Below are 24,143 nucleotides of genomic sequence, written 5' to 3'. Positions count from 1 at the left end.
AGGCACTATTACTAATGTATATCTATACAAAAGAAATAAAATCTGTAAGTTGAAGAGATATTTGCACTTCCCTGCTTATTGCAGCACTGTTCACATTAGTCAAGATACAGTTCCAACCTAAATGCCTGTCCACAGATAAATGGATAAAGAAAATATGTTGCATAATAATAGTAAATAACTTTTCAGCAATAAAAGAAATCATGAAATTCTATCACTTTCATTTTCAGGAATAAAGGTAAACCAAGGAGACATTACCTTCAGTGAAATAAATCAGGGAAAAAACAACCAACTAACCAACCAACCAAAGTAAAGGATAGCAAATAATACATTATCTCTCATACATATGTAGAATCTGTAATTCAGTCACATTTTTATGGAGTAGTGATTAGAGATACTGTGCAGACTGAAAGGCCAGAACATGAGGAGAGTTTGGTAAATAGCCTTAGCATTACAGTTGGATAGAATAAACTCTAGTGTCTTGGTGCACAGTAATATGAACATCACTAACATAAATAATCTGAATACTTTGAAAAGCATTTGAATATTTGTAATGAAAGATATGATGTTTAAGATGATCAAATGCTAATGGCTTGGATTTGAAAATTGCACAATGTAAACATTTACTGAAGCACCATCAAACCATTCATATTTACAATTCTTATGTAAAAATAAAACCAATTATCTGAAAAGCTGTAGCAGCAGAAAAGATCCCTAGTAATATGGGGATATAAATATGAAGAAATTTGAAATAGTCCATGGAATATATGCAATCCATAAAAGAAAATTGGGACTCAGCGTGTAGCTCAGTAAGTAGAATTGGTACCTACCATACCTGAGGCCCTGGGTTTGAGCTGAAAGGTGAGCATAAATGGGATATAGAAGTGTGGATCTGTAATTCCATTGCCAGAGCTCCAGAGGTGGCAGCTGAAGGATCAGATTCCAAGGTCATCCTTGGCTACATATTAAATTTGGGTCCATTCTGGGACACATGAGATTTCTTTTACCCCATGTACAAAAATGAAAAAAAAAACAAAAACACGGCAGGATAGAAGATTATTTATTGCATTTTAGAATATTGTTCATACTGATGAGAGATAAAATTTTGAACATTTTCTTAGAATCAGAACAATATGTTTATTTTATGATTATTTGTTTGTTCTTTTGGTTTTTCTAGACAGGGTTTTGGGGCTTGTTGTGGAAGTTGCTCTGTAGAACAGACTGGCCTCACATTCACAGAGATCTGCCTGTCTCTGCCTCCTGAGTGCTGGGATTAAAGGCGTGCACTGCCAATGCCTAGCCAGAACAATATGTTTAAGGCAGTTTTTCTGAATTATTGAGACTGTGACTGCTTCAGGAGTCAGTTGATGGGAATATTATGCACAGGAGGATAATATGACTTGCTTAAATTCACAAGACCAGTTTGGTGTCCAAATTTTAATCCAGATTCTATTTTAGCTTCAATCTGCTCTCTTAGATATAGGCAACTGGTGACAGAAATGATTCTTCAGAAATATCTGACTATTCTTTTCTTTTGGTAAAAGAAGCTTCTTATGTAATGGCAGGAGACCCTTGTGCCTCTAACTGTTTCACAATGCGCATACTTCTGAATTAATACAACTAACTTTTGACCTACAATATAAAGGTGTTTTGGGAAACTTTTAGAGGAACAACAATATGAAGACACATGGAACAACTGCTTATTTTCCCTGAACTTTATTGTTTCCAGGAATCCAAATCTGCAATCCATTTATTTGGGTCATGTTTTCAGTAGTAGCTGTTCTGTGCATAGAGGCAATTTCCAAGACTATCATTACCCACAGATTCTCAATAGCCAAGTAGCGTCAAGTCCCAGTCCTATCCACTTGTATTTCTGTTCTTAGAAATGTCAGACAAATTACAGGTAGACACACAAGTTTATACTGAATGTACTTCTTAACATCTAATGTACTGATTATTCTCTCCATCTTTACAGGTAATTGTTAATTTTTGATATGTAGTTAAGACTTTATAGTATCATTTAGACACTTGAAAAGTGTGTGTGTGTGTGTGTGTGTGTGTGTGTGTGTGTGTGTGTTTCAGTTAAGTAGAAACACAATAGAGTTATCTGTGAGCTCATATTTACTGTGTGCCTTATTTAAAATAGACAGAAGAGCACAGGTACATCTTAGTAAAATGCTTACTTGGGAACCAAGATGATCTGAGTTTGATCCCAAGAACCAACATGAAAATGATGATTATGGTAGATCACAATTATAATTCTGGTGCTAAAGAAGAGGACACAAATGCATCTCAGGTCTTTGTGGCCATAAGCCTAGCTTACTTGGAGAGTCCCAGGCTTTTGACAGACTCTGTCTCCAAAAGTGTGGTGTATAATTCTTGAAAACTAATAATCAAGGTTTTCCTTCAGCCTCTAAATGCACATGCACATACAAGTATCTTCCCCTGCACACATGCATCTGTATATGCACTAATGCACCCCCCACAATCATCACATCACACAGCGGATTTTATCTCTGCCCATCATAGAATTGAATCATTGTTATCTTAACATTGAGGTATATTCATCATTGACTTCAGCCTCTATTTTCTGCTGAATGAACTTAATGTTGAGTCTTCCAATAGCTCCTTTTCAGACAGTCAGGCAAGAAAGTTTGAAAATTCTCCTAGCCATCCCAGATATCTAATTCTTAACTGACTTCTACTACATTCACCACACAGTTTTCAATCCCTCACACCTATCAGTAGCTATTTTTCTTATTTTGAAAACTACAGCTAATTCCTAAATATTCTCTGCTCTCTATTTTTCTTCGGACCATATTTTCTACACTACCTCAATGATTACTCAGTTGTTCTAATTTCATTTATTTGCTTCTTTGCTGAAAGGTCTTCATGGTTTCTCTTTGGCTACAGGATGGAGGTTACTCTCTGACATTCAAGAGCTTTCATATTTCCTCAACACAACAGGAGCAGAGGCAAAAACTAAAATAACAGCTCCTCTGGGTTGCATTGCTTAATGTGGGTGAGGTTTGAGGATGCTTCACTTCATTCTCACATAGAATATAAAGTTAGTTATAATTGCTCTTCTGGTGTAAAGATAAATATGCTGAAGTTAAGCAATTTTAAGTTACTTTTTCAAAATTATATTATTCAGATTATGTGCAGTGGGGCATGACTGGAGTTAAGAGTTTGCAAAATCCACATTCATAGACCATTTACTATCTTTGGAATTATGTCTTGCCATATCAGTTTTATTATTGTATATGCACTGTCATGTTACTTAAGTAGGAAGCTCCCTTATGTTAAAAAAAAAAAACAAGTCTGTTGTTGTACATAGAACTATTTGCTGAGGACTCACCTACAGAGATTTTGCTAGCTTTGATGAAATGCAAGACTAAGTTGAAGTTCATACCCAGGAGAAATCAAAACTCTTCATTCCTCATAAGGAGATGTAGATTCAAAGTCCATCATGAATGGTGTCATGTTTTGAATACTGTAAAGTATTGCTCCATGAGTGACTGTCTTTCCTGGAAAGGATGTGAAAGATCTGAAATTAGAAAATCTGGTCTACAACACTGGTTCCTCAGAAACTAGACACATACCATTTTCCAAGCCATTTCTGCATAAATTTAGGAGAGTAGGCTCTTTGGTATCCAGAATCCTTGCTTCTTCAGGTGTTCTTATACATTTAACGATCACTAATGCTTCAAAACACACATATTTTATGCATTTAGGAAAACATGCACAAAACTTCTAAGAACTGAAAACTACCCACTTTTTTCTTTATTTTTTATTTCAATTAGAAACAAGATTATTTTACATGTCAATCTCAGTTCCCACTACCTCCCATCCTCCCCTGCCCCCCCCCAACTAATACTCTACCTATCACATATCCTTTCTGCTCCCCAGGGTGGGTGAGGCCTTACATAGGGGTGATCAGAATCTATCATATCCTTTGGGATAGGGCCTAGGCCCACCCCTGTGTGTATCTTGTCTCAAGGAGTATCCATGTATGTGGATTGGGTTCCCAAAATCCACACCTATGCTAGGGATAGCTTAACTACTACAGGTGGTCCAGTAGATTTTAGAGGTCTCCTCACTGAAACCCACGTTCCTGGTTCTGGATTAGTCCCATGCTGGTATCCCAGATATCAGTCTGGGGACCAAGAGCTCCTTATTGTTCAGGTCAGGTGTTTCTGTGGGTTTCACCAGCCTGGTCTTTACCCCTTTACTGATCACTCATTCTTCTCTGCAATTGGATTCCAGTTCAGTTCAGTGATTACTTGTGGATGTCTGCTTCTACTTCCACTAGCTGCTGGATGAAGGCTATAGGATGGCATATAAGACAGTCATCAATCTCTTTATCAGGGGAGGGATACTACCCACTTTTGAGGTCCAGCATGCTGTCTGTGTGAACAAAATTCTTTGTTCTTCTCCATTTTGGACTTGGTGTGATTAAATGAATTAGTGGGAACTTTCAAGCTTAGCAGACCTATTAAAACTAAGTTGCTAGTATGTGCCAAGTCTGACTAACATATTTTACTTTACCTCAATCACAGACAAGTTTCTTTTCCCATCTCCCACCTGACATTACAGTAAATGCATCTTCATAATAATCTGAGAATCTTTTTGTGTTTGTTTGAAAGAGACAAATTCTGAGTGAGTAGGACTTGATAAAACCTTTGTACTTTACTATAAAGCACAGAACACTCAGTAAGGTATTGAGATTTTGACTACAAGTAATTGGATCAGCCTTGTTTGTGTTTGCACCTTGAAATTTAGAACCAAATTTATCTATAGGTCTCTATAACTAGCAAAATAAAAAAAACATGCAAAATACAGCAAGCACTTTTCTTTAAATATGGAAAATTCTGGTGTTTAGAGCTATAAATGATATTTGATGATGAATTTAAATAAACTTGAAACTATTTAATATTTCATATCTCAAAATTTGGCAAAGGTTTGATACATTTGTGACTTTCTGAGTAGTTTGGGAGTGAGACAATTTTACTCCCCAAATGCAGTTTCATAAATATTCAGATGGTTCGTGATTATAGTAAATATGGAGAAATATGCAACACATTATTATACTTCTCAATCAAATATGCTAAACAGCATTTTCATTCATTGTATGAATAAAGAAGTCCAATGTACCAAAATGATTTCTATAAAATATTCATGTGTAAATTTTGAAAACTAAATTTGATTAAAAAGAAAACCTAAGTCATGAGATCAATTGGTAAAAAAAAAAAAAAAAGTTGCATTAAATATAGCATGGAGAAAATATTCAAATATTAAGCTGCTTTGAATGTCTTGGTCTAATTGCCTCATTTGCATTCTGCTTAGGTATTCAATTGATCGTCATACTGACCTCGACAGGTTTTTCACAATTAATCCAGAGGATGGTTTTATTAAAACCACGAAACCTCTAGATAGAGAGGAAACTGCCTGGCTCAACATCTCTGTCTTTGCAGCAGAAATCCGTAAGTATTCTCCTAAGGGCTTTGATTTGACTTTGCTAAATATTAATTCCTGTGACTCTAGTCTGTAGAATAAAATTGATGAGATGAGTTTTTGTTTTGTTTTGTTTTAGATTTTTTCATTCCTTTTATTGAAAATAGATTTTTTCCCTCATATAATATATCGTTATTATGTTTCCCCTCCTTCTACTGTTCTCAGTTCCTCTCCACCTACCCTCCCATTGGGATCCACTCCCTTACTGTCTCTCATTAAAAAACAAATGGGCTTCCCCTAAGGGATAATGATAAAATAAAATATAGTAAGATAAAATATAACACATTTGAATTGGGCAAAACAAACCAAGAGAAGAAAAAGAGTCCCAGATAAGGCATACATATCAGATACCCACTTGCTCAGGAATCTCATAAACTCATCAAACTGGAGGCCCTAATCAAATCTCTGTGGTGCAGACCTAATTCAGAGCCTTGCAAGCCTTACACATGCTGTGTCAGTCTTTAAGAGTTCATAGGAACTTTCAGGTTGATTTAGAGGGCCTTTTTTTCTTGGTTTCTTCCAATCCCTTTTGTTCTTACATTCTTTATGCCTCTTCTTCTGCAGAATTCCATGAGCCCTGAGGGGAGATATTTGATGCAGATATCCCTTTTATGGATAGGAATTCCAAGCTCTCACTCTCTGCATATGGCCTGACTATGGGTTTCTGTGTTTGTTCCCATCTGCTGCAGGAGGAAGTTTCTCTGATGATGGTTAAGCAAGACACTGATCTAGGATTATAGCAGAATGTCATTAGGAGTCATTTTGTGGTTACATTTTATTATTTACTTATTTTTAGTGTTTGGTTTTACCCCAGGTCCTTGGGGTTATTATTATAATTATTGGTTGGTCTTTAAATTTTCTTTGTAGTTGTGCATGATAGAAAGAAATCAGCCAAATGGAAATTATTTCATTTTCTTTGGAAGATTTGTGTGCACACTCAGAAAGATGGCTTATTAGTCAGGGTTCTCAAGAATCCAGTAGTTGTGTGGTCCACCAGGCTGGATGCTTCATTTGGTCTTCCAAATGCACTGAATTCCTGAAGAAGTAGGCTCTAATGTCAGTGAAGGATTGACCTTGCAAGTAAGGTTGATAGCAAGCAGGCAAAGAGAGAGAGCTTTCTTCTTTCATGTTTTTTTAAATGCCACTAACAAAATGTGTGTCCAAATTAAAGTTGGATCTTTCCACTCCGAAGATCTGGATTAAAGGTTTATATTTCCACCTCAAAGATCCAGTTGAGCCCTGTGTCTTCCCACTTCAAATGATCTAATTAAGAAAAAATCCCTCACAAGTGTGCCTAGTCATTTGGGTTTTACTTAATTCCAGATGTAGTCAACTTGACAACCAAGAAAAGCCATCACAGATGGTTTATATCTTTCAGAAGTTTAAAACTTATGATCATCATATTAAACTTGAGGCATTTTGCATAGATATTAACCAGTAATTCTTGAAGTTGATCATATATCAAGCTCTCTCAACACATTTCACATGCATATCATAACAAAGGTTTTTAGACCCATCTTTAGAGCCCCAGATTCAATAGATATTCCCTAGAGTCCAATAACTTAATTTTTATGAGCAACAAATGACCAAATGCATCTGATGCTGCTAGGGGATTCATTGGAAAATCATGATGATAAAGTACTTTCTAGAAGGACTGGGTTCAGTTAGCAACCTTTAGAATTATTCTCAGCCAGTGTAGGAAAATGGTTCGGTATTTCCTGGTTTATGCATGACATTTATTCCAGGAATCCTTCTACAGAATTTCACACACTTCAGTGCTGAGAAAGCTTTTGTGCCAACAACACATGTGTTAGGTTTTTTTCTCCCCAGTTATAAAAGAAGTACTCTTAAAGGGAAGTACTTAAATGGAAGTAACTTAAAGGGAAGAGCAATTTATTTGTGCCCACAGATTCAGAATTTCATCCCAGGGTTCCCTTGCTTCATCTCTACCAGCCTATAAGGAAGCAGAGCATTGTTTTGGGCAAAATGCTACAGAGCTGATATGCTCATGCATTGGTAGACATGAAGCACGCCCCAGTGATATCATTCCTTTAACTTGACTCTACTCTCTGCTTTTCATTATTTTCCCTATAATAACACACTACTACAAAACCATCAACAGATACTTAATTACATGAGAGCCTTTGTATCAAATCTCTTCCCAAAGCCCTTGAACTGGAAACCAATTCCTAAATATATGAATGTGTCTAGACATTTCTTAGTCAAACCATAGTTATTCATTTCTTAGAACTGCATATGTAAGTGGAAGATGTTTGCCCACTCTGAGAATTAGCATGGACCATTATATGCTCTTACTTGGTATGTGTTTACTTTCTGAATTCTCTTTTCCCAGACAACAGACATCAGGAAGCCAAAGTCCCAGTGGCCATCAGAATCCTTGATGTCAATGACAATGCTCCTAAGTTTGCTGCCCCTTATGAAGGCTTTATCTGTGAGAGTGATCAGACCAAGCCACTCTCCAACCAGGTAAGGGTGGCTTTTCCTGTCCTGGCCATATAAGCAATGTATTTGAAAGAGGGTTTGTTTGTTTGTTTGTTTTTGTAAATCATCAACTCGAGTTACCTCCCGCTGTCTAAAAATTTTTCATGTCTTAGAACTCCTTTTAAGAGATTTTAAGATCAGAATTTCTACCCTGTTAGGACATTCTAGATAAATGATATGCTGGTATCATCATCATCATGATTTACTTACGAGCCACCCTTCTCTTTCAGCCAATAGTTACAGTAAGTGCAGATGACCAGGATGACACAGCCAATGGACCACGATTTATCTTCAGTCTACCCCCTGAAATCATTCACAACCCAAATTTCACAGTCAGAGACAACAGAGGTTTGTACCAAAATTCCTATGCATTCACAGAAGTAGAAATAGAAAATAAATGCCGTTCATATCACAAAGCACAAACATTTTCACTAATTTAATAATGCCTTCCTGTTGAAGAATAAACAAGGAATAATAATGCCACTTCTGTTTTGACACACGGATTCATTTGATACATATGAATAAGTGAGTATAATTTTATTTTCCTCTCGTGTGTGTGTGTGTGTGTGTGTGTGTGTGTGTGTGTGTGTGTGTGTGTGTGTGTTGGCTTTGATATTCATGAAGCAGCAGGGAAACCAAGTGGGAAAGCTTACAGGGTCAATATGCAAACAACTCCATTTATCTAATTTTTAAAAAGAGATTGATAAACCCTTCAGGGGAAGCATGGCTTTATGAATATTGATATCAAGTAAAGCATTAAAAGAGATTAGTTCAACTTTGTAAGGCAGCATAATCTTTCACACACAGGCTTTTCCCTCCAAACATAGTTGCAACGCATTGTGGCTGGCAGCCAAACTCCATATCTAAAAGTGCTGACAGTGGTATTGCCAGAAGGGGTTAAAATGAAGCACTGTTTGTCCATTGCAAAAACACATGATAGTATTCAATGTAATTCTTGATTGTCATTCTGTCAGTCAAGGAGGTTACAGACTAGCAGGATGTTAGAAGGAGATGCTTTGATTGTAGAGGCCTGAAGTGACACAGTCTCTGGACAAAGTTGGTAGCAGATTCAAAGGCAAAGAATAAGTGATCATTTTGATTCACAGACCATTCTGCTATGCTCTGAGCATTTCCTCTCAGTGGAAATTGTGTATATAAATCTGGGACAGTGTCAGCCTATGAAATGTGGAGGTCAATGCAACCAACCAGAATGGGAAACAGTGGTAGGCCTTTCTTTCCTCTTGACTGAAAAAGAGACTAACAACAGAGCTCTCAAGCTAACATGAGAACACTGTTACTTCCCGTCGCTGTTATGTTTGCCATCACTACCATAATGTTCATAGCTATGATCTAGGCACTATGTTGAGATTCCTCACCTATTCTGTTGAATTAATTTTCTTTACACCACAGGCAGTAGTGATTATTAGCATTCCCATTTGACAGGTGAGGAAAATAAAGCACAAAATCATTAAATATTTTGCCTAAAGTTAACCATGCACTTGGAAAGTAGAGCAGAGTTTTGAACCTTGTAGTCCCGGTTGATGTTACTGCTTTAACTTTTTTCTGTACTGGTATTAAAGCAGAGCAACATTCCTTATGCTTCTTGGATCTCTAGGGAATGTGATTTGACATATTTTAATATTTCGTGAACTTACTAGAACATTTAATTATGGGATTTATAAATTAAGCATATATCAAAATGAGACTACAAGGGAAAATGCCTGAGGTATTATGACAGGGGCTTTTCTCAGACAAAGCAAGGCAAGTCTTCTGCTTTAAAGGAACCTTACAGTAAAGCCAGGGCTGATGTTTAAAATAGCCCTTATCATTTCAAAATTGATTCTTTATTTTGCATCCTTTTATTTTGTCCATAACCTTCTCCTTCTTGGCTTTATGTGTGAGCTCCTTCAGGAAATAATTGAACAGAACCTGTGACCCAGGCCTATAATCTCCTCTGTTCTGAAGGTGGAGGCAGGAGGAATTCAAGGACTTCCTAAACCACAGTGTGTTGAAGGAAAGCTTACACTACTTAGCAAGCTTCCTTCTCAAAAACAAAGTTAAGTAAAAGGGCTTGAGGTATAGCTGAAAGTGAATGTTTTCATGGTCTGCAAGAGGCACTAAGTTCAAACATTCAATCCACAGTATAGGAGATGTGGTAGAAGGAGGGTAGCAGGGAAGGAGGGAGTGTGGGGGAGAGAGAGGTGGGGGGAGGTGGGGAATTCTACAAAACACTAGGATAGTGTTTTCAGTTTTCAGCCAAGGGCATATACCTTCAGGAGGTACAGAGAGGAGTAATATAGGAACTTACTTTTGTCATGATGTTTCTCCATTAGAAGAGACAGGAGTGCAGGTGAGAATTTAATCAAGGTGTACTTAGCTGAACTGAGAAATGACTACATTAAGATTTCACAAGGCTTTCTGAGGTATCTATGTGTCTTTATTTTAGCACAAGAGAATCCCTGCCTTAATTGATAGTCATTGTCATCTTCCAAGCTAGTTATCAATACTAGTCTGGATTGACAACTTGTTTTGTTTTCCCATTTTTCAGTGTTATTATTAGTTTAGTTTTCACTTACCTCTGTCAGTAGTGAGGAGACTTGAACAGCTGTCCAAGAAACTCTGGTTGTGCTCATGTTTTTACCTGTGTGTTCATATAATCCTCAAATTACATTTGATATCTAATGCTTTGCTCTATTCCCAACAAGATCTGCATTTCCAGCATGCCTCTTGCAAGCAGCAGGCTCTTCTAGGCTTCACTGAGTGAGCCAGATTCATCATCTGCTCAGTCTTTGTGTGTGTGTGTGTGTGTGTGTGTGTGTGAGAGAGAGAGAGAGAGAGAGAGAGAGAGAGAGAGAGAGAGAGAGAGAGAGAGAGAGAGAGACAGAGAGAGACAGAGAGAGACAGAGAGAGACAGAGAGAGAGACAGAGAGAGAGAGAGAGAGAAAGAGAGAGAGAGAGAGAAATCATATTTTATCTCCATTAACCTCTGTAAACACTGTACTATGGCATATTGTTCTCAGGAGGTTTGTAAGTATTTTATTTTACCACAGTACTATGTGGATGCCTCCTATAATTTCACAGAGATTATTTTACCTCTGATGAGCCAGCTAACTACACAATCCATCTCCCCTACCTTCTCTTTTAGGAGACTAATCTTACTATTGAGCTATACTTTTGCAGAGAATTGCTACTTCTTAAGAAAAATTACTTTATTAACTATGGCAAACAGTTAATGAAAACTTGCATGTTTAGTGCTATTACAGAATCTCAAAGCAAATGCAGTCCTATAATTATCATTTAATAGAGTTACTTTCTGCTGGGCTCCTAAAAGTAATTACATATTGAAGTAATCCAAAAGGAATAATCACATTCCACATCCTATTAATAGCCTACTGAGTTACCAAATTTCTCGGCAGAGACTATTTTCCATAGAAAATAGGAGATAATGGTGTAGATCATGCTGAGTAAAAGTATCAAGCCATTTTCTCCTTGAGTGTTTACTTTCGTTATGCAGTGTAAATAATCACTATTGTGTTTGCCAAAGTCTTCCTAAGCATCTTTAGAGTCATAAGAGGGAAACCCTCTAGTACAAACCAGCCTTTTGTTTCATTTCATCTTACTGTATTCCTCAGTCCTAGCTTTAAAGCTGGATCAGAGGGGATAAAGAAAGAACACCAGGTAGCTCTTCAGCATGTGTGTCCATCTTGAGCTATTACTATCAGGAATGGGGTTGTTTGGGCAGATAAAAGTCAGTGAACTCAGCCCATTGAGACACACGTACTTTAAAACTGCCCATAAGGATGTGTTTTATGTCTTTAGTCACTATTTCAAATGAGGCAAGAACATGAATTGTCCAAAAGCAGTGATCTGTCAAAGGTCATACTCCCACTCAGTCTTGGAATCAAGTCTAAATATTTGGAAGTTATTGCTTGGTGCATGGAAAGTACATAGAAAACTGTGGTATTTTGTACTTAATTCTTTTCTATCTTTATTTACTGTCCAGTTAAATGACAAGAAGCCCCAGAGAGGAAAAATTTATAGTTCTGTCCATGAGTCTAGGATTCAGGGAACGTATAAAGAGAAAATAAAAAATGACTTTGATTTCCATTTCAATCATAGCCATAATAATTGTGATAAAACATATTTTCAAAGAATCTTATGTTGTTTTTCTATTGCATAATTAATACATATCCCTTGTGGGAAAATTTGAAAACACAAACACCAGAAATAAGATTAAAATTAATAAAAAATAACATGGTGTACTCTAAAGAAATAGCAGTTATTTTTTATTCCTCCTAGCTGTTTTCTTTTCTTATTTTTTAATGAAAAGCACCCTAAACATTTGTTTTCCACTCAGCATGTGACATACATTGGTTTGCATCAGAACACTGGTGTCAGTGCCTTCTAACTAGGATCTTGTTCACTAGCATTTGGCTGTTATTTTTAAATTCATCACTTTTGCACACCTTTGCCAGTTATGTGATTAACTCTTTTATGGTTGAATTCTTGGAATGGATTCTGTAGACCAAAAGCATTTTTTGTTGTTATTTTTTCAATTTTACTTTTATTACAAATGGATTTCTTTATATAATATACTTTCATTTCTCCCTAATAGGCAAAGTGTTCATTGGGAATGTTTGCACCCCTCCAGCATGGAGAAAATTGAACAAATATCACAGAATAGTTTAGCATGAGAAATGTAATAAACTGTAACTATTCATATTCTGTCAATGTCAACAAAGAATATATACATAGATGTCTCACGGGTGCTTGTTTGAATTATATAACTACGCAAGGCAACTATTACTGCCATGTCTCCTTTATAGTAATTTTTATTTTATTTTGTAGATTCTGCAACATAATTCCCTCAGCAGTGTACAAATTCTTGTTTCTTCTGAGAGTCATTGCAGCCACCACAGTCTTGAATCATCTTTTACATTAGCAATTTAAAGGCCATCTTATTTAGAATTTGCTTCATTTTAGTATTCCCTTCATTACAAAATTCTGGTAAAATAAAATATTTTGTCTGACTTTTATACATTTTTTAGGATGCTGGGTGTGTATCTGGACTACTGACAAAGCTATGGAATAAGAAGCATTCTGTGTGTACTTTTGATTCCTTTTCTGTCTCTGCAACAAAGACCTTACATTTTAAGAGATTTTTTTTTATTCTTGCTGTTGTTTTTGGTTTAGATTCTTTTCCTCTAGAGAATGAGACTTGCTGGTTCTTCAACTATGATGGAGTTCACTTTTTTACAATCTGTGTTGGAAAAATCTTGATAAAAGGAAATAAGCTTAATTGTCATATAGCCTTACAGAATGCAAAGATTAGCTGTGGACAAATGAAATGCCCTGAAAACTACAAAATTTCAATTCTGTTTCTATTTGTATTTCCATGTTATTGTGGGAATTGTTTCTTTCTTTTTTTTCTGTGTGAGAAATTCGTTGGGAAATCATATATAGAGGCAATAAGGTATGGAGAATACCCATATTAAAAGCTCAATAAATGTTGCCAGGTTGACTCTATAACAATCTAAACAATAGTAAAGGAATGATGTCATTAAAAGACAAAACAGTCACTAAAAGAAATCTTGATAGCCTATGTAGTGTTGCATGTTTGTAATTCTAGTCATTAAGAGGCTGGGGCTTTTACAGCCTTCCTATGCTACATTGTGATTTCTTGGCCATAGTAGGCAACAGAATTCAGCCTTGTCCTGAAACAAAAGTAGCAAAAAAGAAGACAAAGGAGTAATATGTACAGTATAGATATATATGGCATAGGTCAGATTAGGTTTGAAAGTAAATAATATGAGGAAATAGACTATAAAGATCCAACCATAAAATGGCTATGTGGTCAGAATGTGGTGAATTGAAAACAGTAGCCTGGCAGGAACTGGTGAGATGACAAATTGGCTAAGAGAACTTTCTGTGTAAAGAAAAGAACCTGAGTTTGAATCCCCAGCATCTACATATAATAGTCTAGAATGTCCTTGTATGCCTGAAATCCCCATGTTGCAGTACTGAGATGGTCAGATCATGGGAGCTTGCTAGTCATCCATCCTATCTGAAAGCTAAGTGCTTTAGGTTTAGTGAGGAACTCTGTCTCAAGAGAATAATGTTGCAAATATTCAAGCAGGACAACCTTTGTCTTCTAATGGCCCCTGTAGGTGTGCCCACAACTCACCTGCACACACATACCCCTCTTTAGAATATCCCCCTATGCACACAGAGGTTCTTACAGCCATGCACACACAGTGACACACACCTACATTTATGCACATACAGGTTCACACAACTTCAGATATGCATACACAGGCACATATACACAAACACCAAAGAAGAAAAGTGTAGTGCATTTTGTTGTTGTTGTTATTTTGGTCTTCTATTCTTTTCCTCTTTGTTCTTTGGGGCCTACCACCCAGTTCCCAAATGTATACACAGAGACTTATTCTTACTTAGGAATGCCTGGTCTTAGCTTGGCTTGCTTCTAGTCATCTTTTCTGAACTTAAATTATCCCATCTACCTTTTAGCTCTTTACCTCTCTATATCTTTCTTTGTTTCTTACTACATGTCTGGCTGTGTGGCTGGGTGACTGGCCCATGGTATCTCCCTCTCTGTTTTTCACACCTCTCTTCTTCTTTCTCTTTATTTTTGCATGCCAGTCCCATCTATCCCTCCCCTGGCTAGCTACTGGCCACTGACTTCTTTATTAGACCAATCTGGTATTTTACACAAGTAAAGTATCACAGCCTCACAGAGCTAAAAAACTTCAACATAAAAGAATTAAACACATCCTTGCATCATTAAACAAATATTCCATAGCACATATGAATGAATGTAGCACATCTTAAGATAATATTCCACATCAGTGTAGAAACACATGAAATAATTTGTTCGATCAACACATAGAATACTACAGGCATATGGAGATCAACAAAACAGTGAATGAAAAAAATCCTGGAACTCTGTGTTTTATAGAGACCACAGGCTTTCAAACAGTTTGTTGTGGGCAGTGAAATACAAATTTACCACACTTAGAGGAAGAGACCCTAGTATATTTAAAATGGCAAGGAAATGAGAATATATAAGGCCAATAAGTTCATCTTTGAACACAGATATATACACTACATACTTTGCAAGTACTACTTTAATTTCTAATATTTATGACACTAAGTTTGATTGTGACAACCTGCTTGATGCACCAAATTTAAGCAAATTATTAAAAATACACAAATTTAAATGAGCATAAAAATAATTGCATAAATTTAAACTTTCTAATGACATTTATGTAATTCTATCTCATACTGCTTTCTAAATTATTAAAGCTAAAACTTCTGCAAGACTGTTGGGTCACATATATTCTCCATACACACACACACACACACACACAGAGAGAGAGAGAGAGAGAGAGAGAGAGAGAGAGAGAGAGAGAGAGACGTGTGTGTGTTTGTGTGTGTGTGTGTGTGTGTGTATTTGTGTGTGTACACGTGAGCACACACGTGCACATACACAGGATTGACCTATACCTGTCCTAGAGAAAATGGATCCCAATAGAAAATAAATAAACATTTATTCTGCTTGTAACTTGATAATGAACTTCCTTGGTATATGGCACAATTTTTACTAAAGTGGATGGATCTACTTTGTCCCTAAGTGTGTGATATATTGGTAAAACAGGTAAATTTGAGTGAGAAGGAAAGAATCTCCCTAAGAGCAAGACCTACTTTAAACTTCCCAAAATATGTAATGTGCCCAAGAGCAAATTCTTAGACTAAACCATCTAAAGGGTCTTATAAATAGCTAGAGTGCTTCAGTTGGTCAGGAACGAGGGATATTCATCCCTACAGACTAGAAGGACAGAGAACCAAGAGTAGCAAGGAAAAACTTCCCTCTGATGTCAATATAGAAACAGCAGAATATTTTAGTTCCTTTCTGTCATGCTTCCTTTGAACATATTTTCACATGCAGGGGTTATGCCTTTTCTGGAAATATGTTTTAGACTAATGTAAGATTTGATACCCAGTGCATCCACATATCAAGGGCATCTCTCTACAAGAAATTTCCCTTTTTGAGTCATATTTTATGTATAATCCCATTGGGCTACATCATCATCATCATCATCATAATGCTTATGTAAGCATCCCAACCAGGTGCTATGGAGACCATCATCATTAGGAAACTTTGAATTTTGTTAGTATAATGAAAAACTGTGCAGGTAAAAGCAGCATGAAATTAGGAGTCCATGTTTTAGACATAAAATTTTGAAACCTGAATTTGTTTTCTCCATTTATAGAAACACTGCACTCTGTGCATGTCATATAACAGTAACTAATGGAAACATTTGCAAACTTTTGCCTAAGTGGGGGAAAAAGTATAACTCTTTACCTATCTGCATCCAGAGATGAAAATATTGAATATCAGTATAAAAATCCAAGGTGCTTGGAAACATTTTGTTATTCTTAGGAAATATATAACCTAGAACTGAAACACAAACTATCTCCTTACTTGTGGAATATTAGCACTTCTGTGTAGGCAGTTGTAATAGAAACTTTAGTGACATTTCTAAGAATTCACATTCTCTTCCCCATTATTCTCCTACTCAAAGAAGAGCATGTCCAGAGAAGAATTAATATTCTCCTAGCATCATCAACAGGCCAACACCACACTAAGTACTTTTGTGAATAGAAGCAAAGTTAATTTTACATATATTAATTTCCTGTCAAAAATCGAATAACAAATATGGAGAAGATTCAAGATGTAAACTACTTTGGATCCATTTTATCCTTAAGACTGAGAAGTTTTTCCTTTAAAGACTTTTCATCGGTAGGAAAAGGATCTGTGAAGTCTCAAAACAGAACATTTAAAATTAATGCAATATTCATCTTTTTATGGTTCCTCTTAGTTAACATGTTGAAATCTATTCTCTGTAAATACGCCCACACTTAACCTCTTCTTTTACTTTCATAAATCCAAACTAATGACACTCTCAAAGAAAGAGTGTGAATGGCCAACTACTTAGAATAATTCTGATGAAAAGTAAAGATAGTCATTCTTAGAATGCAGCACTTGTTCTAAGTAGGGAAGGAGTTTTCCTATTGTTAGTTTATTACTTCTCATTAGTGCTTTTGGAACTGACTTTGCTCTGTTTCTGACCATACTATCCATTTCTGACCATGTTTGGATGAATCATAAGAAATACCATCATAGGTTCTGATGCCCATACTCAGAAATGCTAATCTGGAAAATTTCATACTCCTGTGGGAAGTAGGGCAGTGAGGATTTAGAGAAATTAAGCAGCTTATATTATCTCAGTGGTAGATCAAATTGGTAGAGAAGTCTCATATCTTTAAACTTAGCTCTTCACTAAGGGCCATGGATGGTCTTAGCTCTGGGTGTTAAGTTTTTGGTTGGCAGATTCTGTGGATTTCCCATTAGTTTTCCATTAGACCAACCAGCTACTGGACAATCAGTGGAGTATATTACATCATTTACTTCCAGGAACCACTCAAATTTTCATGTAGGGTCCCAGTAGATTTACTTGTTTTAAAGATAAGCAAGAAAGGCTCTAGACAGGAAAAAAAAAAAACATTCATCATTAGAACTTGCAATCAGAATTTCTAGAAGACTCATAGTCCATCTCTTTCCTATCCCTAGAACTGATCTTAAACACTGTTTTCGTAAACAGCCTTTACTAGAAGAGATTTTGAAAGAAGTTTTAGAAATCCTCCTGTTCTATCACTCAGATACTGGACGTGAGTCAATCAACCTGGAATTCTGATGAGCTTTTCTGTAATAATTTCAGTGTCTCTGAGACCAGCTAGCTTTACAGAAGATGACTCATCTCAGATTCACATATTCCCGTGTTTACAAAGCTATGTTGTACACTAGTGTTTCAGTTTCAACTACTCTTGTGTAGAAGTCTGACTGCTGTGATCCGAACAGGCAAACTTGCATGGATGATCTGTTAAAAAATAGATCTCAAATTATGGTTTTCAAAATTTTATGAAAACAGAAAGAAAAATGCTCAGTTCACATTATCCTCAGCCATAATATTGTGGTACCAGAGTAGAACGCATAGTTAAACTAAGTCAAGGTCCACTGGGAAGTTCATCCATTTTATAGCTACTTTGATAAAGACATTTAGTCAATTTGCTTATATTTATGAATTTTTAATATTTATTTATTCATAATGTCTATAATGGTATTTCAAGTCATTAAAATGAAATAAAGATTGTAAATTTTTAGTTGTGAAATGTTTTAAACACAAAGAGTAGATGCCAGGCATTGCTGGTGCATGCCTTTAATCCCAGCACTTGGGAGGCCGAGGCAGGCAGATCTCTGTGAGTTCGAGGCCAGCCTGATCTCCAGAGCGAGAGCCAGAATAGGCTCTGAAGTTACACAGAGGAACCCTGTCTCAAAAAACAAACAAACAAAAAACACAGGAAAGAATAGAAAAGAGACAATGTGTTTAAATAATTTATTACAGACACATACATTTAATATGAAAAGAGGAATAGTAGTTTCACCATGAACAGAAGATCGTCACCAGGAGACTAACTTTTATTTGGCCAGTTTACTTTTCACCCTATTTTATGATATATATATAATCTCCAGTTATAAAAGCATAGTATTCCAATCATACAAAATCCAGAAAATATAGAAAGGAAAGCCAAGGCATTCTGCCTTGGCTTGGTTGAGTTGGCAGTGCAAGGCTGAGAAACCATCATCCTAAAGATTGCCAAAGTCAGTGACTAAATGTAGCTCAGATTCAGGACTACTCAGACTTGTATGCTCAACCTAATATGAGACCGGATCTACCAAACAGACCGACCAAGTAAAATAAATTACATTTTTTTTTTTACCTAAACCCATCAATTTTACTTCAAGATTCTTGGATATACTTTTTCCTACTATAGGAAGAAATTTATGACCCTGTCAACCTAGTTTAAGCTTGCCAGCTAGGCAGCTTTGCTCTTGGCCATAGCACTCACTTTGCTATAAATTATTGCTTTTTAACCTACAAATTGCCAGACCATACCAGCAGATCAGGTTGTCACATGAAATTTGATGGAGAACATTAAATTTATACTCCTTTGAAAACCAAAACAATGTTTTTTCCTAATAAGAAATACATCCTATATTGGATCTTTGCCTGTAGAGCAAACATGATGTGGAAGCATTGGAGAATTAAGGTTATAAAACATGGAGAAATATGAAAGCCAACATCTAGAGTTTTGGTTAAACTTTTCCCAGAACCGACTTACATGATTTGCTCAGCAAATATTTATTAAATGACTGCTGTGCATCTGACAGTAAAGAGGCTGAAATGAATCAGATAAATTCCCCCACTCTCTGGAAATCCCCAGTCTCAATGAGATCAAAGTGGTTATGTCAACAAATCCTGAGCGATGTGTAGAATATGTATATAGAGTATGAAGATTCACAATAGACAGGGGTATTGGAAAAGTTCAGAGAGTATCCTTAAGGGATGACTTTGAGGTGTATTTTTGAGCCAGGAGAAGTTCGATTTTCATTATAGAAAATAGCTATTTGATGTGAGAAAACACTGGAAGGAAAGACAAGGCAGATTCAAAGCCGTGAGTGCTTGGAACACAAGTGAGTTCCCCATGTTGGGCTGAACTTGGTCATTTGGGATGGCAGGATATGTCAACTGGGAAAACATGCTTAAGTCTAGGTAAAGAAAACACAATATTCTGCTTTGCAGGCTTAGGCTGTGTAATGTAGGTGACTGAGAGAACTGTTGAATCAAATCGGGATCGGGTGACATGCTTAAGGACTTGGTTGCTGAGGCTTATTTGAGTTTCAAAGAAACAAGAATGAGCTCCACAGTTAATCAAGTATTTCCACTTTCCTGAAGAAATTTTTGTGCGGTTTATGAGCAGGTTTGTGATTTGAGTGTGGAAGGATGTGGAATTTCTTTAGAAAATACAAACACAAGCTGCCAAAATATAAACCTTGAAAAGCCAATTTCTCCATTCCGTCATACTATTATGATATGCCCATGGCCTATGCAAATATCTAGATGAATTAACAAGCAAGAAAGGCTCTAACTTTGGCTTTGGCAACACAAAACATGTCTTCAATGCTGGAAAGTGGCAAGCAACTGTGATTGGTATGGTCCTGTGATGAAAACACACTGTCTCTCTTCTTCATATAGATAACACTGCAGGGATATACGCCCGGCGCGGAGGTTTCAGTCGACAGAAGCAGGACTTTTACCTCCTGCCCATTGTGATCAGCGATGGTGGCATCCCACCCATGAGTAGCACCAATACCCTCACTATCAAAGTCTGTGGGTGTGATGTGAATGGGGCACTGCTCTCCTGTAATGCTGAGGCCTACATCCTGAATGCTGGCCTGAGCACTGGGGCACTTATCGCCATCCTTGCCTGCATTGTCATTCTCTTGGGTAAGGATTTATCTGTTATATGGTACAACCAAGGAACATCCTTCAAATGATTTATCCAGGACAAGGTGGTTACAAGTACTGTACTGTGTACATTCACATAGTATAAAATAAACCACAAGGTGTGGCAGCTCTCATGAATTCTGTTGCAAAATGGGTAAGCATGGAATGCACAAATTTTGCAGGAAGAGTCTAAGGATGGTCAAGATGACTATTTTACTTTGTATGATAAGACTGTATGGAAGATTCCATCTGTAACCTAGAGGGACATGGGAGACAATTTTGTAGCTGAAATATTTAGGCAGAAACCTGTTATTCTCAGGGAGGTCTTCTCTATACAAACAAACAATAAAATTGGTTAGAGAAAGACTAGTGACAATAGAGCAAAAAGAGTAATCATTGCTGCAATGGATCACTGAAGGAAGAAGAGAAAACAGCCAGCGAAAGCTGAGCTGTGACTTTCTAGTTATCTGCAACATCTATGTGCATGCCTCAGTTTATGGTGATACCTGTGAACTTCTCATGTAGTTGCTGGTGAGGTAGCCCTCCTAATCTACTAATGTCTTAACATTTCAGAACCAGTAAGTATTACCATAAAACTTCAAGGCCAAGTACTCTGACAGCAAACATACATTTTTTTCAGTGAATGAATTAATACCACCATCCCCGTAGAAAATTGGCAGGAAAGTTGGTTCAACAATTAGTAGGTGTTATCTGAGAGTCAGACCCTATGGGAAACCCTAAGAGATTGTCTTTATGTTGGATGAATTCACAGCTTATAAAGGAAATAATTCACAATCAAATAGAGGCACACAGTAGATTCTGTGATTGGGACATGAGGTAATACAGATATAGGTTAGAGAATGTCTATCATTGCCCAAGAATGCCAGACACATAATCCTAGAGGAGACACATAAATTCTGGAAGCTGAGTTTTATAGCTAATGAAAGAGGCTGGACTGCATGGGTGTTCCAAAAAGATAAAAGGCTCTCTCAGAAATTAATACTGAGCTGAGATAGATGCATAAACCAAAATACAATAATCAATGTTGTCATGTCATGGTGCTGAAGCCAATAGACCTCTCTGTTATCTGGTATGGGATGACAAGAAATGTTCCCTAAATGAATGACAAAAACAAACACCAACAAATAAGTGTAACAACAAACCCACTAGTTTGCCAAAGCAAAACAAAGAAACAAACGAATAAGTAAATATAGAAATAATTGTGAAATGCTTTGGGATAATAAATATACTATAGCAAGTCACAGGGTTCGGGAGACCTTGTGAAATCTGAGTGTGGTTTCTCATTCCTGAATCTCAGATGTGACCTCAAATAAGCTCTCACCCCATTTGCCAAATACAGCTACAAAACTTGTTTTCAGTTTGCTGAGCATGTGCAAGGGTCTACAAAAAAGTTTGTTCGAGCCTCCAGATAGGGGTGGGCAGGAAGTAAAAGAGAGTAAGTAAAAGAAGTAAGAAGAGTCTAGTGTTTCTTATAAATGATTGCTTGCTCTGGCTAGTAAGTGCCCAAGCCTAATGGAATACCTCTCCCAGAATAAACTGGATTATGTCACCTGTGCTTTTAAATGACACTCTACTTTTTATGTTCAAATAGGTGGTATATTTTTCTCTTGAGAGTTTTTATAGTTGTCCTCTCCCCCACCCTTTATGATAAGGTTTCCTTTTGTATTATAGATTAAGGCCTTTGGGCAGGAGCCTATTTTTGCCTCAGAATGTTAAGTTCTGGGTTGTCTGAGCATTCTTAAGTTCAGAGAAAACTTGTTAGGAAACAAATTAGGAAAAATTGGAGAAGCCAGTTCCATCCATTTTCAGGAATCAGTAGTCATCACTGCTTCTTAAGAGGACAGCCAAATAGCAATGGGATTCATTTGTGAAACATTCAAGATAATTCCAATCTGTCAGATCACAGGGCATGATACTCTCATGTCAGACTGTCCTGACCAAGTGGAGTTCTTGGTGACTTCTGGAAAAGAGATCATCTTATCCCCATTCCAGGTTTTGAAGCAGAGCCCCTTTGGGAAGAGTAACCAGGGAGGTTGGGCTTAATCTTTGCTGACTTTCTGTTTCTTTTCCTACAGTCATTGTTGTATTGTTTGTGACTCTGAGGAGGCAAAAGAAAGAACCACTCATTGTGTTTGAAGAAGAGGATGTCCGTGAGAACATCATAACCTATGATGATGAAGGGGGTGGTGAGGAAGACACAGAAGCCTTTGACATCGCTACCCTCCAGAATCCTGATGGTATCAATGGATTTATCCCTCGAAAAGACATCAAACCTGAATATCAATACATGCCTAGACCTGGGCTTCGACCAGCACCCAACAGTGTGGATGTAGATGACTTCATCAACACAAGAATACAGGAAGCAGATAATGACCCCACGGCCCCTCCCTATGACTCCATCCAAATCTATGGTTATGAGGGCAGGGGTTCTGTGGCAGGGTCCCTGAGCTCCTTAGAGTCTGCCACTACAGATTCAGACCTGGACTACGACTATCTCCAGAACTGGGGACCTCGCTTTAAGAAACTAGCAGACTTGTATGGCTCCAAAGACACTTTTGATGATGACTCTTAACAATAATGATACAAATTTGGCCTTAAGAACTGTGTCTGGCATTCTCAAGAATCTAGAAGATGTGTAAACAGGTATTTTTTTAAAACAAGGAAAGGCTCATTTAAAACAAGCAGAGTTTTACAGAGAGGAAACATTTAATATAACTGCAAGGACATCAAAGTGGTAAATACTGTGAAGTACCTTTTCCCACTAAAAAGCAAATATGGAAGTTGTATACCAACTTCATTAGAGAAAAACCACTTGGCACACAAAATATTTAAATGAAGGAAAAGTCTACAGTGAACTTACAATGAAGGGAAATCATCTATATGTTATGAACATCTAAGTCTCTCTTACTTTATTTTTTAATTTGTCAAAGAAGCTTCCACAAAATTAGAAAGGACAACAGTTCTGAGCTGTAATTTCGCCTTAAACTATGGACACTCTATCTGTAGTGCATTTTTAAACTTGAAATATATAATATCCAGCCAGCTTAAACCCATACAATGTATGTACAATACAATGTACAATTATGTCTCTTGAGCATCAATCTTGTTACTGCTGATTCTTGTAAATCTTTTTGCTTCTACTTTCATCCTAAACTAATACGTGCCAGATATAACTGTCTTGTTTCAGTGAGGAGCACCCTATTTCTATGTCATTTTTAATGTATCTATTTGTACAATTTTAAAGTTCTTATTTTAGTATACATACAAATATCAGTATTCTGACATGTACGGAAATGTTACAGCATCACACTTATATTTTATGAACATTGTACTGTTGCTTTAATATGAGCTTCAATATAAGAAGCAACCTTTGAAATAAAAAAGATTCTTTTTTAATTCTGGTTTTGATTCTTAACATTGAAAAATAAGGGTTTCTAATGATCCATTTATATTTCTAATTTAATTGTGATCTTTTAATAACCCTATTTATGATCTGTTATAGTCTGCTGCTCTATTTGTTTATTTAAATCAAATATGTTTGAGTTTTTTAAGATAAGATTCTGTAACTTCATGTAAATTATTTTTTGTACGTTCTGGTTTTACATCCTGGCTTTTCCTCAAGAATAACTTCTGAAGGATGTTAGGGATCTAGACTAGCCTATGATTAGCCTATGATTT

The 24,143-nt window shown here is 36.7% G+C and overlaps 1 protein-coding gene across 2 annotated transcripts in view; it reads left to right on the top strand.

Moving 5' to 3' along the window:
• The window catches only part of Cdh11 (cadherin 11), a 46,356-nt gene extending 23,006 nt beyond the window's left edge, over positions 1-23,350 (top strand). The window contains exons 7-11 of one of the 2 annotated variants that reach the window (XM_035441423.1): positions 5,344-5,480; positions 7,865-7,969; positions 8,227-8,361; positions 20,193-20,444; positions 22,541-23,350. In XM_035441423.1, coding sequence (XP_035297314.1) covers positions 5,344-5,480; positions 7,865-7,969; positions 8,227-8,361; positions 20,193-20,444; positions 22,541-23,037 — 1,126 coding nt within the window. In that variant the 3' untranslated portion in view covers positions 23,038-23,350. Of the gene's footprint in view, positions 1-5,343; positions 5,481-7,864; positions 7,999-8,226; positions 8,362-20,192; positions 20,445-22,540 lie in introns of both variants that reach the window. The other variant, XM_035441422.1, reaches the window with a different exon arrangement.
• The last annotated feature ends 793 nt before the right edge of the window (positions 23,351-24,143 follow it).

This window comes from Cricetulus griseus, chromosome 3 (genome assembly GCF_003668045.3).
Source record: "Cricetulus griseus strain 17A/GY chromosome 3, alternate assembly CriGri-PICRH-1.0, whole genome shotgun sequence".
In the NCBI taxonomy this organism is placed as follows: Eukaryota; Metazoa; Chordata; class Mammalia; order Rodentia; family Cricetidae; genus Cricetulus; species Cricetulus griseus.
The sequence above is the reverse complement of the archived record's forward strand: the minus strand, read 5'-3'. Positions and strand labels throughout refer to the sequence as shown.